At 35.6% G+C, this 18,266-nt stretch overlaps 2 protein-coding genes and 1 long non-coding RNA gene across 3 annotated transcripts; 1 reads left to right on the plus strand and 2 right to left on the minus strand.

Annotated features, from left to right (window-relative positions):
- The first annotated feature begins 904 nt into the window (after positions 1–904).
- Positions 905–8,005, plus strand: LOC103519679 (eclosion hormone-like). The gene is made up of 3 exons (XM_008484772.3): positions 905–1,042; positions 1,626–1,726; positions 7,823–8,005. The coding sequence occupies exons 1-3, from the start codon at positions 1,040–1,042 to the stop codon at positions 7,971–7,973; spliced, it is 255 nt and encodes an 84-aa protein (XP_008482994.1). The 5' UTR covers positions 905–1,039; the 3' UTR covers positions 7,974–8,005.
- On the minus strand, positions 3,322–11,014 carry LOC113471770. The gene is made up of 3 exons (XR_003394345.1): positions 10,350–11,014; positions 9,980–10,235; positions 3,322–3,886 (listed from the first exon to the last, which is right to left on the minus strand). It is a non-coding gene; the product is annotated as an uncharacterized LOC113471770 (long non-coding RNA).
- Positions 11,015–13,133: 2,119 nt separating this feature from the next.
- LOC103519689 (histidine triad nucleotide-binding protein 1) lies at positions 13,134–17,608 on the minus strand. Its single transcript, XM_008484783.3, has 3 exons — positions 17,296–17,608; positions 14,356–14,460; positions 13,134–13,950 (listed from the first exon to the last, which is right to left on the minus strand). Exons 1-3 carry the CDS (start codon positions 17,521–17,523, stop codon positions 13,786–13,788), a joined length of 498 nt encoding a protein of 165 aa, XP_008483005.1. The 5' UTR covers positions 17,524–17,608; the 3' UTR covers positions 13,134–13,785.
- Positions 17,609–18,266: the final 658 nt, after the last annotated feature.

The following is an 18,266-nucleotide window of genomic DNA, read 5'->3' on the forward strand; positions in this document are numbered from 1 at the left end:
ACCTAAGTACTTTGTTTTCATATAAAATAATTGTAGTATTACAAAAATTACTCTACTTAGGATTAAATTAGCTAATTGTAATCAACTCATTACATTATGTTTTACCTAAGTACTTTGTTTTCATATAAAATAATTGTAGTATTACGAGTATAGGTATCTGATATTAGGAGATACTAGCTGTGACAGTTGACAGAAAGGGGTCTACCAGGAGTGGATGGAGGGACTACAAAAAGGAAATGATTTCCGCTCTGAAGTGATATCTAGTTACTAACAACATATTATTACCTTCAAGTTTTGCTTGATAAAGCAAAGATTATATGTATTAGGTAAGTAGGTAATTATGGGTATAAATTGTGTTACGTTTATACCAAGTACCTAAATTAAATGTAAATAAATTTATTATTTTAAATCATTTATAATTTTGCTAATTAACAAAATCATAATTTAAATAAATTCGATGAGAGATATTTTCAATTTGTTTTCTCTTTGAATTTGATACTTTTAAAGGTCATTGATGCGTCAGTGCAAACTTTTAGAGGAATTCTTATCAGAAACCCCACATTTTCTTCCTTCAGAGGTGTTTTTATACCGGCAGCTTGTACAGTCTGCCTTTTTATTCGTTGCAATCCGCTCTGAAGTGATATCTAGTTACTAACAACATATTATTACCTTCAAGTTTTGATTGATAAAGCAAAGATTATATTAGGTAAGTAGGTAACTATGGGTATAAATTGTGTTACGTTTATACCAAGTACCTAAATTAAATGTAAGTAAATTTATTAATTTAAATCATTTATAATTTTTACTAATTAACAAAATCATAATTTAAATAAATTCGATGAGAGATATTTTCAATTCGTTTTCTCTTTGAATTTTGATACATTTAAAGGTCATTGATGCGTCAGTGCAAACTTTTAGTGGAATTCTTATCAGAAACCCCACATTTTCTTCCTTCAGAGGTGTTTTTATACCGGCAGCTTGTACAGTCTGCCTTTTTATTCGTTGCATACCGTGAGATACACATCAAACCTTTCAGAGCATGGTAAGTACATAAATAACTGAAGCAATTCATACAACTATTGTCCGTTCTTTTATGAGTAGGTTTCTTACGAGAAATTGTGTTTAAATAATAAATATTGTTTTATATGTGTTTTTTTCTATTAAATACTTTTACTATTTTAGCCTTTACTGATAGTAAAATTAAAATTTGGTGGATCCAAAAGATTAGTTCAAGGAATAAGGCAAAGAAATTATCATCCTATTACGCAGAGGTCATATCGTGCTAATGGGTCATTTAAAACTTTGGGGGTGGGTTTCACCAACCTACTTTTTAGCCCCTAACAGCCTGTTAGATTAACATCCCTGTGAAGCCTATATAAATCCAATGGAACTACACAGGCTGTCAGCTTAACTGGCCTTCTAGGGGCTGAAAATATTAAAGTAAAATTATATTTTTATATTTATAGACATGGTAAATTAGGACACCAATAACTTGAAAACTTAAATAAAGATGTCTGAATCAACAAGACGCCTTAGTAAGAATCAGAAGCTTTCTACTGCACCCCATTTTTCTTTCCTCCTCCCCGTAGAACAATCATATTTTGGTGTCTATTTCAAAATTTCAGGGTGAAATAAGGCGGAGTAAAATCACGGTGATTTTCGTGTTCACTTTTCTCCTTCTGTGGCACACAGAGAGCGTGGTTGGGTACTTTGGGGTCTGCTTATCGTAAGTAATTTTTCATCACCATTGAAGGGACCTCATCATTTACCACTTTTTGAGTTAGGCCAGCCACTCACTATCAGGTAGACCTGACGGGCGGACCTTTTCAGCCGTACCAACCTGTCAGGTCTACCTGATAGTGTGTGCTCATCAGGTATCAGGTAGACCTGACAGGTGGACCTTTTCAGTCTACCAACCTGTCAGGTCTACCTGATAGGAGTGGCTGGCTTTAGATTATAGGTTATATTAAAATTATGTAGGTCTTAAAAGTTTCATCAAAATCTTATTATGACCTAAGACAGACACAATGACAAAATTGTTTCACAAGGGGACCTCTTTCATGTGCTCATCAGGTATCAGGTAGACCTGACAGGTGGACCTTTACAGGCTACCAACCTGTCAGGTCTACCTGATAGGAGTGGCTGGCTTTAGATTATAGGTTATATTAAATTTATGTAGGTCTTAAAAGTTTCATCAAAATCTTATTATGACCTAAGACAGACACAATGACAAAATTGTTTCACAAGGGGACCTCTTTCACAAGGGGTTTCGATTCTCAATAGAATCCAAGTTTTTCGGCTCTGTGCTTGGAATACAGAGTGTCTGGTGAGAACAATTGAGTTGCTTCTTTAGATGACTAGATTGATTAGCGACCAGTGACGCTACTAACAGAGTAAAAAGGAAAGTTATACATAGATAGGTCAGGATTAGTACAGAAGGCACTCACTCAGTAATGCCGCGTGATATACACAAAAATTGAGAAGAGGTTTTCAGGTTCACCAGAAAAAAAAAAAAAAATCATTTTTATATCGAAAAGAAACCTTCTTTATTACCTAGTATCCTACTCATTACGATTTGCGATAAGAAAGTGTTCAATTAATCTCAGGAACAAAAGTTAGGTAAGCATAGGGGAAGAGATACTCGTATGTTTGTGTGGAAAATGTACATTACGAGAAGGGGGAGGGAGAAAGATAGACAGTACATAAGAGAGGAAAATAAAATGAGATATCTAATCTTAACGAGAGGGAAGAGGAGGGGAGAGATAGAGAAAGAGACGGATAGAAAGAAAGAGAGAGAGAGAGAGAGAGAGAGAGAGAGAGGGATAGGGAAGAAGAGAGGGAGAGGAAAAGAAGGCGAGAGAGGGGTATTCGGACTTTAGGGCAACAGTATTTATAAATCTGGAAATTTTGCAAAGCTCCACAATTCAGGTCTTTTTTTTCTCCTTCATTAATGAATATGTGAGCACTAGAACACTTGTTGATGTTTATTAGATTTGATGCTGTTAGTAAATTAATCTGTGTGACTGTAGAGAGTAATAGCAGTAATTTTTTTTTCTGTCGACAGGCTAAACGGAATGAGAGTGAACAGAAAGTTATCAAGACAAATAGTACAGACGGATTACGCACGGAAGCAAAAATGATACCTTGTCAAAATTGCACAAACCTTCATAAGGATTTCAAATTATCCACCGATCTCAAGTCTATTCACAAAGTAAAAACTATTACTGTTTATGAAGGAGGTGAAACAAGAATCAGAACAAATGAACTAGAGATTCCCGGTGAATCAAGAATGGAATCCAAGTTTTTCGGCTCTGTGCTTGGAATACAGAGTGTCTGGTGAGAACAATTGAGTTGCTTCTTTGGATGACTAGATTGATTAGCGACCAGTGACGCTACTAACAGAGTAAAAAGGAAAATTATACATAGATAGGTCAGAATTAGTACTGAAGGCACTCAGTAATGCCGCGTGATATACACAAAATTTGAGAAGAGGTTTTCAGGTTCACCACAAACAACTAATTTTTAGATTCAAAATAAACCTTCTTTATTACCTACTCATTACGGTTTGCGATAAGAAGAAAGTGTTCAATTAATCTCAGGAACAAAACTTAGGTAAGCATAGGGGAAGAGATATGAGTGTACATGTACATAATATGCACATTATGAGAAGGAGGAGGGAGAAAGATATAGACAGTAGGTACATAGGGACTATAGCGAGGAAAACACAATGAGATATCCTAATGTTAACGAGAGGGAAGAGATAGAGAAAGAGACGGATAGATAGATAGAAAGAAAGAGAGAGAGGGATAGGGAAGAAGAGAGGGAGAGGAAAAGAAGGCGAGAGAGGGGTATTCGGACTTTAGGCAGAAACCAGAAACATGGGTACCTACAATCACCCTTCAATTCATAGAGGGAAAAATGTACGTAGGTGCTCGACCCAAAAGGGGGAAAATCATGGGAGTCTTTTAACGTCACGTTTTCAAAGTAACTAAAAAAAAAAGTAAAAAATAAGACAGAAGTGTAAAAGGCGTATAATTTAAAATTCAGCATAGATTGCTTAGGTCTGCTTGTTAATAATATCTTGAGACGGTAGCATCATACATACCATACTCAGTACCTAGTCAAAAGGTTGACCTCCTGCTACAACTTATGGAAACCTCTAATTACTAATATCTTGAGACGGTAGCATCATACATACCATACTCAGTACCTAGTCAAAAGGTTGACCTCCTGCTACAACTTATGGAAACCTCTACACTTTCAACTACAAAGCTTTACCATCACTGCCATAAATTTTGTTAAATTTGCTAAGTAGTTATAGTAGAAATTTGCCCTTGTAATATGAAAATTATCCCTGTATATTATCCTCATGTATTTTTGTTTAGATATCTACCGATGTACATTTAATTTTTTGTGTAATAAATTGAGAAGCATGATCCAAAAATAACTACCTCTGAAGGTAGAATAAAGGGCACAACAATTTAATGAAAAACACGTTTTCTGATGACTTTTTAATCATCCTCTTTTCAAACAAAAACGTATTATGTTTCAAAGCAAATAATTAAATCATTATTATTTTGACCTTAATCAATCCAATTTTTTATAGCAATAAAAGTGAAAATACTCGGAAAAAAAGATAGGTCGGTAGGTACTTCAGTTTTTAATTTCGTTTTTTGTATTATTGCTTCTCATACTGTATCCTCCTTCATGTCCTTCATCTAGCTTAATCCTTTTGTACAATATTCATTTTTCAATTTATACATAAAATATTGTTACATTTGTTAGATTTATAGTATCTACTTTATGTGCCAAAATACAAAATAATTTTGTACCTATTTATGTATTTTTATAAGAAATGTGATATCACATAGGTTTCTTTATTTTTGTTTCCTATAGTTTCTTGGCAGGTACCTATATTAGGATCGTTATAATCGTCCCAATCAGAACTTGATTTTCATTTCATTACCTAAAAGATATTCCTCACAAAGACGATCGTCCAATAGCTTTCGAATGCGAATCTGAATCTGGAATACAAAAAACAATCCCGGTTTCAGTAAAAATTCGATGCTTATGCAAAATACATTGTACATAATACGTCCTGTTAGTGTATAAAATAATCACCTATTTCTATGTTTTACTATCTCTAGATGTAGGTACATAGCTCCAGTTTTGGATCAGCAATGCCATGTAATATAGCAATTATAGCAATGTAATATATTCGATGCTTATGCAAAATACAATGTACATAATACGTCATGTTAGTGTATAAAATATGTTTTACTATCTCTAGATGTAGGTACATAGCTCCAGTTTTGGATCAGCAATGCCATGTAATATGTTCGATGCTTATGCAAAATACAATGTACATAATACCTACGTCATGTTAGTGTATAAAATATGTTTTACTATCTCTAGATGTAGGTACATAGCTCCAGTTTTGGATCAGCAATGCCATGTAATATAGCAATTATAGCAATGTAATATAAAGTTTTTGCGCCAGAAACCAAAAAGCGTAAGTACCAAACTTTGTAAAATATTTTAAGATAGGTGTCTACTAGACTACTGTTTGTTTTGATACAACAGTATTTATGTATCTAAAAAATTTGCAAAGCTTAGGTCTTTTTTTTTTCTCCTTCATTAACGAATATGTGACCACTAGACCACTTGTTGATGTTTATTAGATTTGATACTGTTAGTGAATTAAACTGTGTGACTGCAGAGTATATTTTTTTTCTGTTGACAGGCTAAACGGAATGACAGTGAACAGAAAGTTATCAAGACAAATAGTACAGACGGATTACGCACGGAAGCAAACATGATACCTTGTCAAAATTGCACAAACCTTCATAAGGATTTCAAATTACCCACCGATCTCAACTCTATTCACAAAGTAAAAACTATTACTGTTTATGAAGGAGGTGAAACAAGAATCAGAACAAATGAACTAGAGATTCCCGGTGAATCAAACAAATCAGTTGATAAAGATGACAAAATGATTGATTCCAATGAGCGGAACAGTGACATTGACAATATTGAAATGAACACATCCCTTGAAGAAAATGATGATCATCAAATTTTGAAAAGATCTGTACACAGGACAATCAATGAAAATGATTGATTCCAATGAGCGGAACAATGACATTGACAATATTGAAATGAACACATCCCTTGAAGAAAATGATGATCATCAAATTTTGAAAAGATCTGTACACAGGACAATCAATTACACACGTAAACATACAGCTGAACCTCTGTCGAGTTGGAGAGATTTTTCAGAGGTAAAGCATCCTATAAAAAGAGAGATTCCAACAAATTTAACCAACAGTAGATTCAGAAGAAGGAAACTCAAAACCAAGTCAGCAGACAACAATATAAATGAAGAAAATAAAACAGAAGAAGACAAAAGAAAAGCTACCGAAATATTGGACAAAATCAAAATAGAACCAATAAAAAATAATGGTGACAACGTTAAGAATGTAACTGAAATGAATCATATGACCGAAAAAACGCAAGATCAAAATGGAACAGAAGCTCAGCATAACTTGATGACTCAAGCGATCATACAAAAACCAAATGGCAAAAAAGTTCTCCTCCAGGAAAAAGCTTATTCTGAACCAATTCGCAAGAATGTTAGATATAATGATTTTGATAAAGTTGATCGAGTATTTAAAACCAATGTCAATTTTTATGATGATTTGCCAAATTATAGTAAACGTTACAGTCATCCCAGTTCCTATGAAAGTGACAGCTATTATAAAAGGCCGGGAAGTAGTTTTAGTCACCCAGGTAGTTCATACAAATATTTCCAGGACGGTTATGATTCTTATCCGAAGTACAGATCACCCTATCACGATTCTTACGACCATCCCAAATACAAGTCTAGTCAAGAGAATTATGATGATCATTACCACAAACATACAGCTAGCCATGAAGATGTACAACCCTATTCTAAATACAAACCAACCCATGGCTCATATGAAGACACCTATTCAAAGTACAAAACATCCAAGCCAGGAGGAGATACGATGATAGACGTAATGCCAGACCATGATGCTCAATATGAATATGTTCCCATGGAAAAAGATGAAGCTGGTAATGGTAAAATTAAGCAACACCGTCCGTCATATAACTATAACAGAGATGGATATGATTCTGGTTATCACCGGCGACCTACGGGTCATAGTTATGATTCGGGTGAGGATGAGCATCCTGGTAGAGGAGGTTATGGTTATAGCTCTTCACCTCAAAAATCATATCATGGTCCAAACCGCCCTAAAGGTAGAAAGTATTTCAGCAGGGATCATTGGGAACATTGAAGGTAATTTTGTAGAGTGTTTTTTCGCGAAGATTTTTAAATAGGTGGGCGGAGGTGTTCTCTACCACCTAGCACTTGGAGCTCCATTATAATGTGGTCAAATTATCAAATAATTGAGAATTAAATTCCATGCCTCAGCTGAATTGAACCCGCGTACTCCTCTTTACCAGGCGAGTGACTTAAAACACTACACCACCGAGGTCGTTTATTTGTAAGTTTGTCACTAAATAATATACACAACGCGTTAATTTAAATCCGCCCCGGGCGCGAATCGAATTCACGACCTATCGCTTACAAGGTAGACGCACTACTCTCCAAGCTACCTAGGCTGGCTTTTTTTTAACCCACTTTTAACAATTTCTTGTCTTTTGTGGGACTTGTCAAATTTTTGATCTGGTCAAATCAATGCTAGGCTGGCTTTTTTTTAACCCACTTTTAACAATTTCTTGTCTTTTGTGGGACTTGTCAAATTTTTGATCTCGTCAAATCAATGCTTTTCGGTTTCAGGAATTGCGTCCAGTGCAAGGAAATGTTCGGGATGTACTTTCACGGGAGAGCCTGTGCAGAATCTTGCGTCAAAAGTCGAGGTCTTATATCGCCAGACTGCAACAATCCGAACACTCTACGCGGGTTTCTCAAAAGATATCACAGCGACTAGGATTCGGCCTCAAGTGAGGAGGGATATGAACTCGTGTGAGGCGTTGAGGTTTCTTTGTTGTTATGATTGTCTATTCCCTTATAATTTTATTTTACCTATAATTGCTAAAGGTATTCACCGGCCTACCTAGTCATCTAATCATAGGGCCATTCCTATTTTACTTGTATTCACCGGCCTACCTAGTCATCTAATCATAGGGCCATTCCTATTTTACTCGAGATTTTTCATTTTACTTCATTTGTTAGATTTGTCCTAAAGAACAGATACTTGCCACTCAAGAGTTTTTTCTTTATATTTTGTCTTACGAGATTTTTCATTTTACTTCATTTGTTAGATTTGTCCTAAAGAACAGATACTTGCCACTCAAGAGTTTTTTCTTTATATTTTGTCTTTTTCTCTTTCTCTTAAGAAAAAGACCCTTGAAGTTAAAAGTAGGTAAAACAAAAATGACAAAAGTATCAAGTTTATAAATTTGAGTTAAATATGTACGTGGCATCTACCCATGGGATGGTAAGGACATAAAATATTCAGTAGTTTACCGAAGTTCAATTAATTTTCTACTTTCGAGATTTTTAATTTTACTTCATTTGTTAGATTTGTCCTAAAAAACAGATACTTGCCACTCAAGAGTTTTTTCTTTATATTTTGTCTTTTTCTCTTTCTCTTAAGAAAATGACCCTTGAAGTTAAAAGTAGGTAAAACAAAAATGACAAAAGTATCAAGTTTATAAATTTTAGTTAAATATGTACGTGGCATCTACCCATGGGATGGTAAGGACATAAAATATTCAGTAGTTTACCGAAGTTCAATTAATTTTCTACTTCGCTGATAGTTAATAGAAAGAGTTTCCTTTTTCTTGACCTCATGAAAGATTACTTTGATTGTTTTGCGGGGGTACCTCTCCGTATTTTCAGCGTTAAAGTTGTAAAAGTTCAAATATTTGCTACATGTTACACCGGGGCATTCAAATTTGAACTTGATCTTGTAAGTTCAACATAAAGTCCGACTCTCCTAACAAAATGTTTTAGTAGATTTGGTCAACTTATCCTAGGATCCTGGTTACCTAGGTATTTATTTTAAGATCCCTAAAGACACACATGCCGTTTCTGTAAGATGTTATCCTATTAAAATAAAGTTCATTAACCAATATGTTTAGCAATTAACGACAAAAGTATCAAGTTTATAAATTTTAGTTAAATATGTACGTGGCATCTACCCATGGGATGGTAAGGACATAAAATATTCAGTAGTTTACCGAAGTTCAATTAATTTTCTACTTCGCTGATAGTTAATAGAAAGAGTTTCCTTTTTCTTGACCTAATGAAACATTACTTTGATTGTTTTGCGGGGGTACCTCTCCGTATTTTCAGCGTTAAAGTTGTAAAAGTTCAAACATTTGCTACATGTTACACCGGGGCATTCAAATTTGAACTTGATCTTGTAAGTTCAACATAAAGTCCGACTCTCTTAACAAAATGTTTTAGTAGATTTGGTCAACTTATCCTAGGATCCTGGTTACCTAGGTATTAAATTTAAGATCCCTAAAGACACACATGCCGTTTCTGTAAGATGTTATCCTATTAAAATAAAGTTCATTAACCAATATGTTTAGCAATTAAAGTATTCTTTTAATTCGTGAATAGAGCGTTAAATTTTGTAGGGTGGGAAATAAATATTTCAACAGAGGGCTGACGGGCAATATTGATATTGATCTGAGGACTTGACCAATCAGATCTATCCTCTTTAAACTGTTGAGTAGTAACTGAAGGAGGGGACCAGAGATGCTTAGCTGAAGGTCAAAAGGGTACGAAAACAAAGGAAATAGATATGGCCTTCCCAAAATTAGCTCAGGTTTCAATAAAAAAGAAATTAACGTTGAAATTTTATTGTCACCTACCGCTTCACCTTGGACAGGTACATAAAGCTTAAAAAGAAAAGATAAATTTAAGAGACTTATATTTGAGCTTTTGTCTCGTAACTTACTAACCTGGGAAATTTTATAGTACCTACAATCACCCTTCAATTCATAGAGGGAAAACATGTAGGTAGGTGCTCCACCTAAAGGAGGAAAAAACATGGGAGTCTTTTAACGTCACGTTTTCAAAGTAACTAAAAAAAAAAGTAAAAAATAAGACAGAAGTGTAAAAGGCGTATAATTTAAAGGGTGTATTTCCAATTACCACTATACGTACGGTGCAGAATAACTATAAACTCATTGGGTCATTCTAAACTTATGCAATATACATATACCTTTATGTCTACCTCTACAACGCGTTTGAAGTATCCAATTACCACTATACGTACGATGCAGAATAACTATAAACTCATTGGGTCATTCTAAACTTATGCAATATACATATATACCTTTATGTCTACCTCTACAACGCGTTTGAAGTAGCACAAAAACTTTAGTCTCGACTTGCAGATCATGTTTCAAAGGGTAATAGGGTACGAAGTATGACTATAGAAGCCATCTTGGTATCTTATTTAAATGAAATTTGTTCGTGAGAAGGGGGTTTTTCTTTCCTCCTATTTTGCTGAAACCACAAGGGAACGTTTCTATCATTAATGATGCTTTTAAGTATATTAGAAAGTTTTCAGTTAGATTAGACATCTGCAGAATAATGTACTTGATCAACTAGTTTTTAAGACAATGTTTTTATGACAATATGTGACTTAAAATAAGTTTTGAGTCCGGAATAGTCCTAAAACGTAACCCACGAAATAATCATTTATGAAATTTAGGTATTAGACAAAAAGAGGGTGACGTATTTTAAAAATAATAACAAATCAGGAATTCGGTTCCGTCACTTCATTTTAAAGACGACAAAATTACCCATTTCACATTTTTGTCCCGACTTTCCTATGTCCTATGACATAAATTGTATTGTAACATTTACCTACTTTCCACACAACAGACCAGCACACTGTCAATACGACCACATTTTCGAATGCCAAAATGATATTCTAGGTCATAAACATTACCTCTATGAGATTTCAGAATGCCAATATTCGTATATCGATACACGTATAAAGTGCCAATACCAAGTTCCGTCACTTCATTTTAAAGACGACAAAATTACCCATTTCACATTTTTGTCCCGACTTTCCTATGACAGAAATTGTATTGTAACATTTACCTACTTTCCACACAACAGACCAGCACACTGTCAATACGACCACATTTTCGAATGCCAACATGATATTCTAGGTCATAAACATTACCTCTATGAGATTTCAGAATGCCAATATTCGTATATCGATTGACGTATAAAGTGCCAATACCACAAAAATAGCATTTCTGAACCCACATCAAAAACACCAATGGACTCATACAGAGCTGAAGAGAGGGACAGTAGAAAGTTGACAATGAGAGTTAGACAGGTCAAGTAGAAAATTAATTAAATGCCTTTTTCATACAATTTCCTTGCCCTAAAGGTAGATAGTATTTTAGCAGGGATCATTGGGAACATTGAAGGTAATTTTGTAGAGTGTTTTTTCGCGAAGATTTTTAAATAGGTGGCGGTGGTGTTCTCTACCACCTAGACCTAGCCATTGGAGCTATATTATAATCTCTAGTAGCGCGGTCAAACTTTCTTGACTTGGCGGGGCGGAGCGCTACCGCGCTCCTTAATGTGGTCAAGTTATTAAATAATTGAGGATTAAATTCCATGCCTCAGCTGAATTGAACCAGCACACTCCTCTTTTTCATGCGAGCGCCTTAAACACTACACGACCGAGGCCGTTTCTTTGTAAGTTTGTGACTAAACAAATACACAATGCGTCAATTTAAATCCGCCCCGGGCGCGAATCGAATTCACGACCTATCGCTTACAAGGTAGACGCGCTACTCTCCAAGCTACCTAGGCTGGCTTTTTTTGACCCACTTTTAACAATTTCTTGTCTTTTGTGGGACGTGTCAAATTTTTGATCTGGTCAAATCAATGCTTTTCGGTTTCAGGAATTGCGTCCAGTGCAAGGAAATGTTCGGGATGTACTTTCACGAAAGCTTTAAGGCCCAATTAGGTATAAGTAAAACAATCCAGCCCAAGGCTCCAGTTTTTGTTTTTATTTATTTATTTTTTTTTTGACTTCTGATAAGTATGATTTCCTTTTGTATGATACTTTTATACCAATCTATCATATTCAAATGAAGAAAAGGGAGGGAGAGACGGAGGGAGAAAAAGTATATGGCCTGTATGTAAGCATTAGCATAAACACATGCATGAAGCTAACAACCATTCTTACCTACATAAAAACAATGTCTTACAAAATAAGTACGATGCAACATGTTGCAAAAACATAGTATGTACAGCAAGAACAAAATAGAATACAAGCTAATGTGTTTATAGCTCCACACATATAGCGTAGGTATATGTTTCGAGTTAAATGAAGTGAAAACGAAAATTTCCAGAGGCAAATCAACCTTATTGAGCTGTCAAGAAGAAAATTATAGGTTAAAACAGGGGCGGCATAAGTGAGAAAAGGGCTAAAAGGTGGGCAGGGCAGAATGTGAAAGGTCAACTAGGTTTTCATTATTTTTTTAAACATTTTTATTTAGGTGACAAGTTTGATTTCTATTGCTTGTGGAGTTGAAGTGACACATGCTAGTGGACTTTTCCTATGGAAAGTGCCAAAGGACTTTTCCAGCAAATCGATGTTTGGAAAATGACTACAAGGGGTGGGAGCTACAACAAAGAGAGCAGTTCTTCCTGGAATATCATGGTTGTATGGTTGTTGCATGTACTTATTATAAGAGTAGGTGTTTCGTTCTTGAGGGATTTACTTAAGGTGAATTCTAACAGGCAACATATGCGCCCTTGCAATCGCCCAAAAGGGGTGGAAAGTTTTTTGTCCACCCACCAATGGACGAGTGTTTCACCACTTCTCTCTCTCGAGATGTGGTGCCTATCCATTTAACACTGAGATCATATTCTAAGCAGACTAAGCAGATTGAGAATTATTTCCTGTTTCACCTCGTAAAACTCCTGCTGCAACCCTTAAATTAACAAATATGTGGTTGAAACCACTGACTTGGCAATTGATCTTTACTGTGAAAGGTTGAGACTTGGCGAAATGATCTTTGAAGGTATTCTGACTAAGTAAAACAAAACAGTCAAGGATAAAAATGAACCTGTGCAAACCAAAACAACAAAAGGATACATTTACATTAAGTAGAAATTAAAGAGAAATGTGTATATTTTTTTTCAGAAAACCAAGAGAAGCCCTATGACAAGAAATGAGCAATTAAATTAATACTAGGTGCTAAGTGTAGTTACTAGTTAGGTACTCAATCATAAAATGAAATACATTCAAAGTGACACTTTTTGAAGACAACAAATTCCAAAAGAAAGGGCATCATTTACAACATTAAGTAGGTAACACCCCTTCTAATTTAATAAACACCTAGGTTCAGTTTTAGATTTAAAACTAATTACCTACCTGCTAGAAAAACTATGGTGTCTACCACAGTAGGTATATTAAATTAGGTTCATGATGCAATTAAGTAATAAAAATATAGCTTTTGTAAATAAATAAAGGTAGATTATAGAAAGAATGGAATACAAAATACAATACCATATGTTACTACATAATATCCAACTTTAGCAAGTACCTCTATGTAACATAGAACAAGCATATAACCATGTTTATAAAAGAGAGGAAATAATTAAAACTACTAAGTCATGAATGATTCCCCAACTTAATCCATATTTTTAAGGCAAATCTGTGCATCAGAGTAGTAGATATTCCATTCTTCCTGCAATGCAACTTTGTTTCCACACCCACCCAAAAATGTGAAACCAAACAAGTATTAACCTGGAGGCCATCTCAATTGTCTGCCACCCATAACATGGATATGAAGATGATAAACAGACTGGGCCCCATGTCTTCCATTGTTGACAACTAAACGATATCCATTGTCCAGACCTTGCTTCTTAGCCAATTTACTAGCAGTTACCATCAGGTGTCCCAGGATCTGATCATACAAAAGGAGGGGAATTCTATTGATAGTTTTTTTTTCTTTCTTATTTTTTCTGTAAATACATACCTAGGTACATATTTACTTACTGTGCTCTAATTTAATGACTCAAACTTTTAAATTAAGCTCAACTCAACTCAATGGTGGAAAATTTTAGAAGTGGAACTAGTGGTTGACCCGTCTTTTGTACGGGGTCGGTGTGGCATAAGAGACATGACTTTGAACCTCCACCATTTTGAATCAGAATAGAATGTGACAATCTAGGTACTCTTTGAACAGCCACATAAAATTTTATTAAAATTGGTTAAGCCATTTTCTTGTGAAAAGAGGACAAAAACAGGTCTATCAGCATGACAGACACACATATTTGCTCTTTCTCATTACTCCCCCTCCCTTACTTACCTCTGCATCTTCATCACCAGCTTCAGACAGACTGGGAATTGGCTTTCTTGGGATAACTAGAAAATGAATTGGAGCCTCGGGGTTTATATCATTAAAAGCCACACACTGAAACAAAATGTAAGTGCCAACATTGATAATCCTTCAAACTCTGAGTCACAAATCATTCCATAGATCTTGAACTTGGTGGTGTTGAGAAGTGGACTGGTATAAAGTTCTTTCTGTTGTCTGTAGGCCTTTCGGTAATTATGCATAAGACACGTCAATGGCAAATTTACTGAAAATTTCTATATAAGAGGAAAAACTTACTTTAAGAGTGTGCTAGATGTAGTTTTGACCGGCGCGAACGACATGTTGTAACACATACTTTTTGCGTTTACTTAACCTAACCCTAACCTAACACTGGTCACTGCTCATTTGGAAAATTCCTTTTTGTGTTCAACCTAACCCTACAATAACACTGGTCACGTTCACAAGATCCCATCCCCATTAAAATACCTTTATTTTCCTTCCATAAAATTAAGTAAAACCATGTACAATTTCAAAATTAATAGAGAACTTGGCAGGAAGGAAATAAACATGAGATATATTAAGCTACGTGTTGGGGATAGTGTTGATTTAAAGTACCTACCTACCTATTTACTTTATGTAGACAACTAAACATAGGATTGAATCTAGTAATTGTTCTTTTTAGGTTGCTGCCCCTGCTGGTTGGACTTTTGAGCCAAGTGAATTCATTTTGAATGCTGATGGAGTGTCTGATCATTGCAGTCTAAACAAAGACATCAATTTTGAATTCAAAGGATTCTCTATTCATGGAAAGGTAACTTTGTCTCTTTTAGAAATATGTTGTCATTTCATAACTTGGTAACCATTCAGTTTTTATTATCTAACCTGTTCATCATAACTTTATGTGATGTCTGTATTCCTATACATACATATTTGTTATTTTGTGTTACAAGTCACCAGTTCAAGAGAGTGATGAGGACGGGAAGGGGAGGAAAAAGGAGAAAGAAAGAGATTTGGAAGAGAAGAAACAGAGAGAATAGCAGCAATTAAATATCTAGTAATAATTTCAGGTGGTGGGTATTGGCGAACAAAAAGGTCCTCCAGGGATTAAGGTGACCTTGAAATCCACCAATGGTAACACCATGGAAACCATATCAGGACAAGATGGCTTCTTCCAGTTCAAACCGGTTCTGCCTGATAAATATGTTATTCAAGCTGCTCACCCAAAGTAAGTTCCAAAATGGTAATAGATAATACCTATCTATTACTGATAGATTTATAGGATTCTCCAATTCTGATTTTTTTTTTAAGCTCCATAAAAGGCTAACTATAGTAGAACTCTAGGAACCAAAGGCAGTATTGGCACTTTTTGCCTCAAAAAACAGTGGGGAAAGGCTTATCTTTTTAAATTAAAAAGAAAGAAAAAAAAATCATAGACCACAAAGGAGACGAATCAAGAACACCTTTTTTTTTTAAAAAAAAAAACGTGCTTGTCAGAGTTGTTCGTTGTTAGAAGTATCGTTGATCGCGGAAATAAGATTTCAAAAGTCGTTTTTTAAGTGCTAATCAATAAAATATGTGACTTTTTTAACTTTGCTATTCTAAAAACTTGTCAAGGAACACTCCTAAAGCAAGTATCTTCCCTCTTATACACAGATTTTCGTAATGTCTCGCGGACACGCCTAAGATTTCAAAGTTCGTTTCTTAAGTGCTAATCAATTAAAATATGTGACTTTTTTTACTTCGCGCCTTTTAAAACTTCACTAGGTCTGATAACGCTCAAGTGCCCAGTGACAGTCTTGTTGTGAGTGGATATGACGTGGTTGGCATGGTAACCAGTGATAATGAACCTGTTCAGGATGTATATTTTGTGGCCTTCACTGGACAGAGTCAAAAAGTTGTAAGTAAACACAAATTTAATAATAATGATCTTTTTATTGTTTAAAATTCATACAAGTACAAGTTTTTCAAAAGGGAAAATTATTGCCTTAGGCAATCTCAGCCTTCCAACCCAATCTCTGCCATATTTACCACATTAACGTTCTTTGAAAATAACTCTGTCAACATTGATTCGACCCCAATGTAGTTACCTGAAGGCCATTGGACTCTACACTTAGGTAGGTCTGGAACTAGAACAAGAAGGATTAGCGCGAACGACACAAAAATGTTAAAGTACCTAATAAAAAGAAGAAGAAAAAAGTAAAGATTATAAATTTCATTATCCTTTTCACTATTTACACCCTCAAAAGTCTTATTCCTGCTCTGTTTATTTCATTAATATTACCTTTTTTTTTCATTTACCAGGTCATGCATGACTGTGAAACGTCCAAACTCGGCAAATTCACTCCCCCCGCCTCTGTGAAAGGCCTGAAACCTGTCTGCTACGTCAAATCTAACAAGGACGGTCAGTTCGTGTTTCCCTCTCTCTCCCCCGGACAGTACACTTTGGTACCGTTCTATCAACATGACTCCAGTGTGAAGATCGATATTCAACCAGCTACACTGAGCTTCAATGTGGCCCATGATAGTGTCACATTAGATACTACTTTCCAGGTAAATATACGAGAAGTAATCTTATGGTTTAAGAAATATTGTCGTAGGGATGATATTTTTGAACGAATAGGGGCAACTGCCCCAAAGGATGGGTTAAACTTGTACGAATCTGGGAACAAATATCGCTACCATTCCTTTCTAATGACCATAATGTTCATCACTAAAGTATGAAACCTCAGTCACTGTCATACATCTTACGGTCATGGAGGAGGTCAGGGACTACACAAGGCAGGTCTCCCCGCTACTCACCAGAGTCTCCAGTAGCCAAAGAATAGATTCTATCAAAGACATTCAAAGGTTGTTCACGGCTTTTTTTTTATCTAACAGCTCTATCTGTGAACATAGAGATACTTCTCAATCTCTTACAACTTACAATCATACCTTATCATCTTCGTGGATGAAGTTGCACGGGATTTCTTTCCGCAGGATTCTCCCAAAGATGGTATCTCCGCCAGGCGCAGCCTGGGCGGCCTTTTCCACTTCTGACATTGAGGACACGGCTGTCGAACTCACAAATCTCAGGGTATTGCCTTTCACCGGTACTTTCAGGAAAATTGAGTTGCAGGACCACAAAATTAGAGCCCCCCTCAAACCGAAAAAGCTCAACATGATCTGTTGGTCTGTTTACTTTTTTGAACTTACAGCAAGATTACGATAGAAAGATTTTTTTACCACGTCATTTCTTATCTGATAACAATCTGATACGGGAATTATTTTTCCCACATTCTTGTCGTTAGCGGCCATTTTTTTTTTGATGTGTTTCACGATTCACGATTTCACCACAAAAAAAAAAAAAAAAAAAAAAAAAAAAAATTTAAATTAAATTAAATATATGCTACCATTGGAGAGCCACCTTCAAGGTTCAATGATTAAGAGGATCTTGCAAGATTGCGGGTTTGATTCCCGCTCGGGCGAACTCCATCTTAAACAGAATATATAGTTCGTTCTCGGAACGACTGGCTTTCTCCTGTCCTGTCTTCCTTCTCTTCGATTTCGGGACTATAAGGCCTGCGTTGTTTCAGCTCCCTCTCTCAAACCGCTACCATTGGAGAGCCACCTTCAAGGTTCAATGATTAAGAGGATCATGCAAGATTGCGGGTTTGATTCCCGCTCGGGCGAACTCCATCTTAAACAGAATATATAGTTCGTTCTTGGAACGACTGGCTTTCTCCTGTCCTGTCTTCCTTCTCTTCGATTTCGGGACTATAAGGCCTGCGTTGTTTCAGCTCCCTCTCTCAAACAGCTTCAAATAAATAAACAACCTCCTGAATAATATAAATTCCATGTATTCACAACTGTGTCCACATATAGTCGACGCCGTCAATCGACTAGGTGTGGACACAGCTTTAGAG

This window comes from Diaphorina citri, unplaced genomic scaffold (genome assembly GCF_000475195.1).
Source record: "Diaphorina citri unplaced genomic scaffold, Diaci psyllid genome assembly version 1.1 scaffold67, whole genome shotgun sequence".
In the NCBI taxonomy this organism is placed as follows: domain Eukaryota; kingdom Metazoa; phylum Arthropoda; class Insecta; order Hemiptera; family Psyllidae; genus Diaphorina; species Diaphorina citri.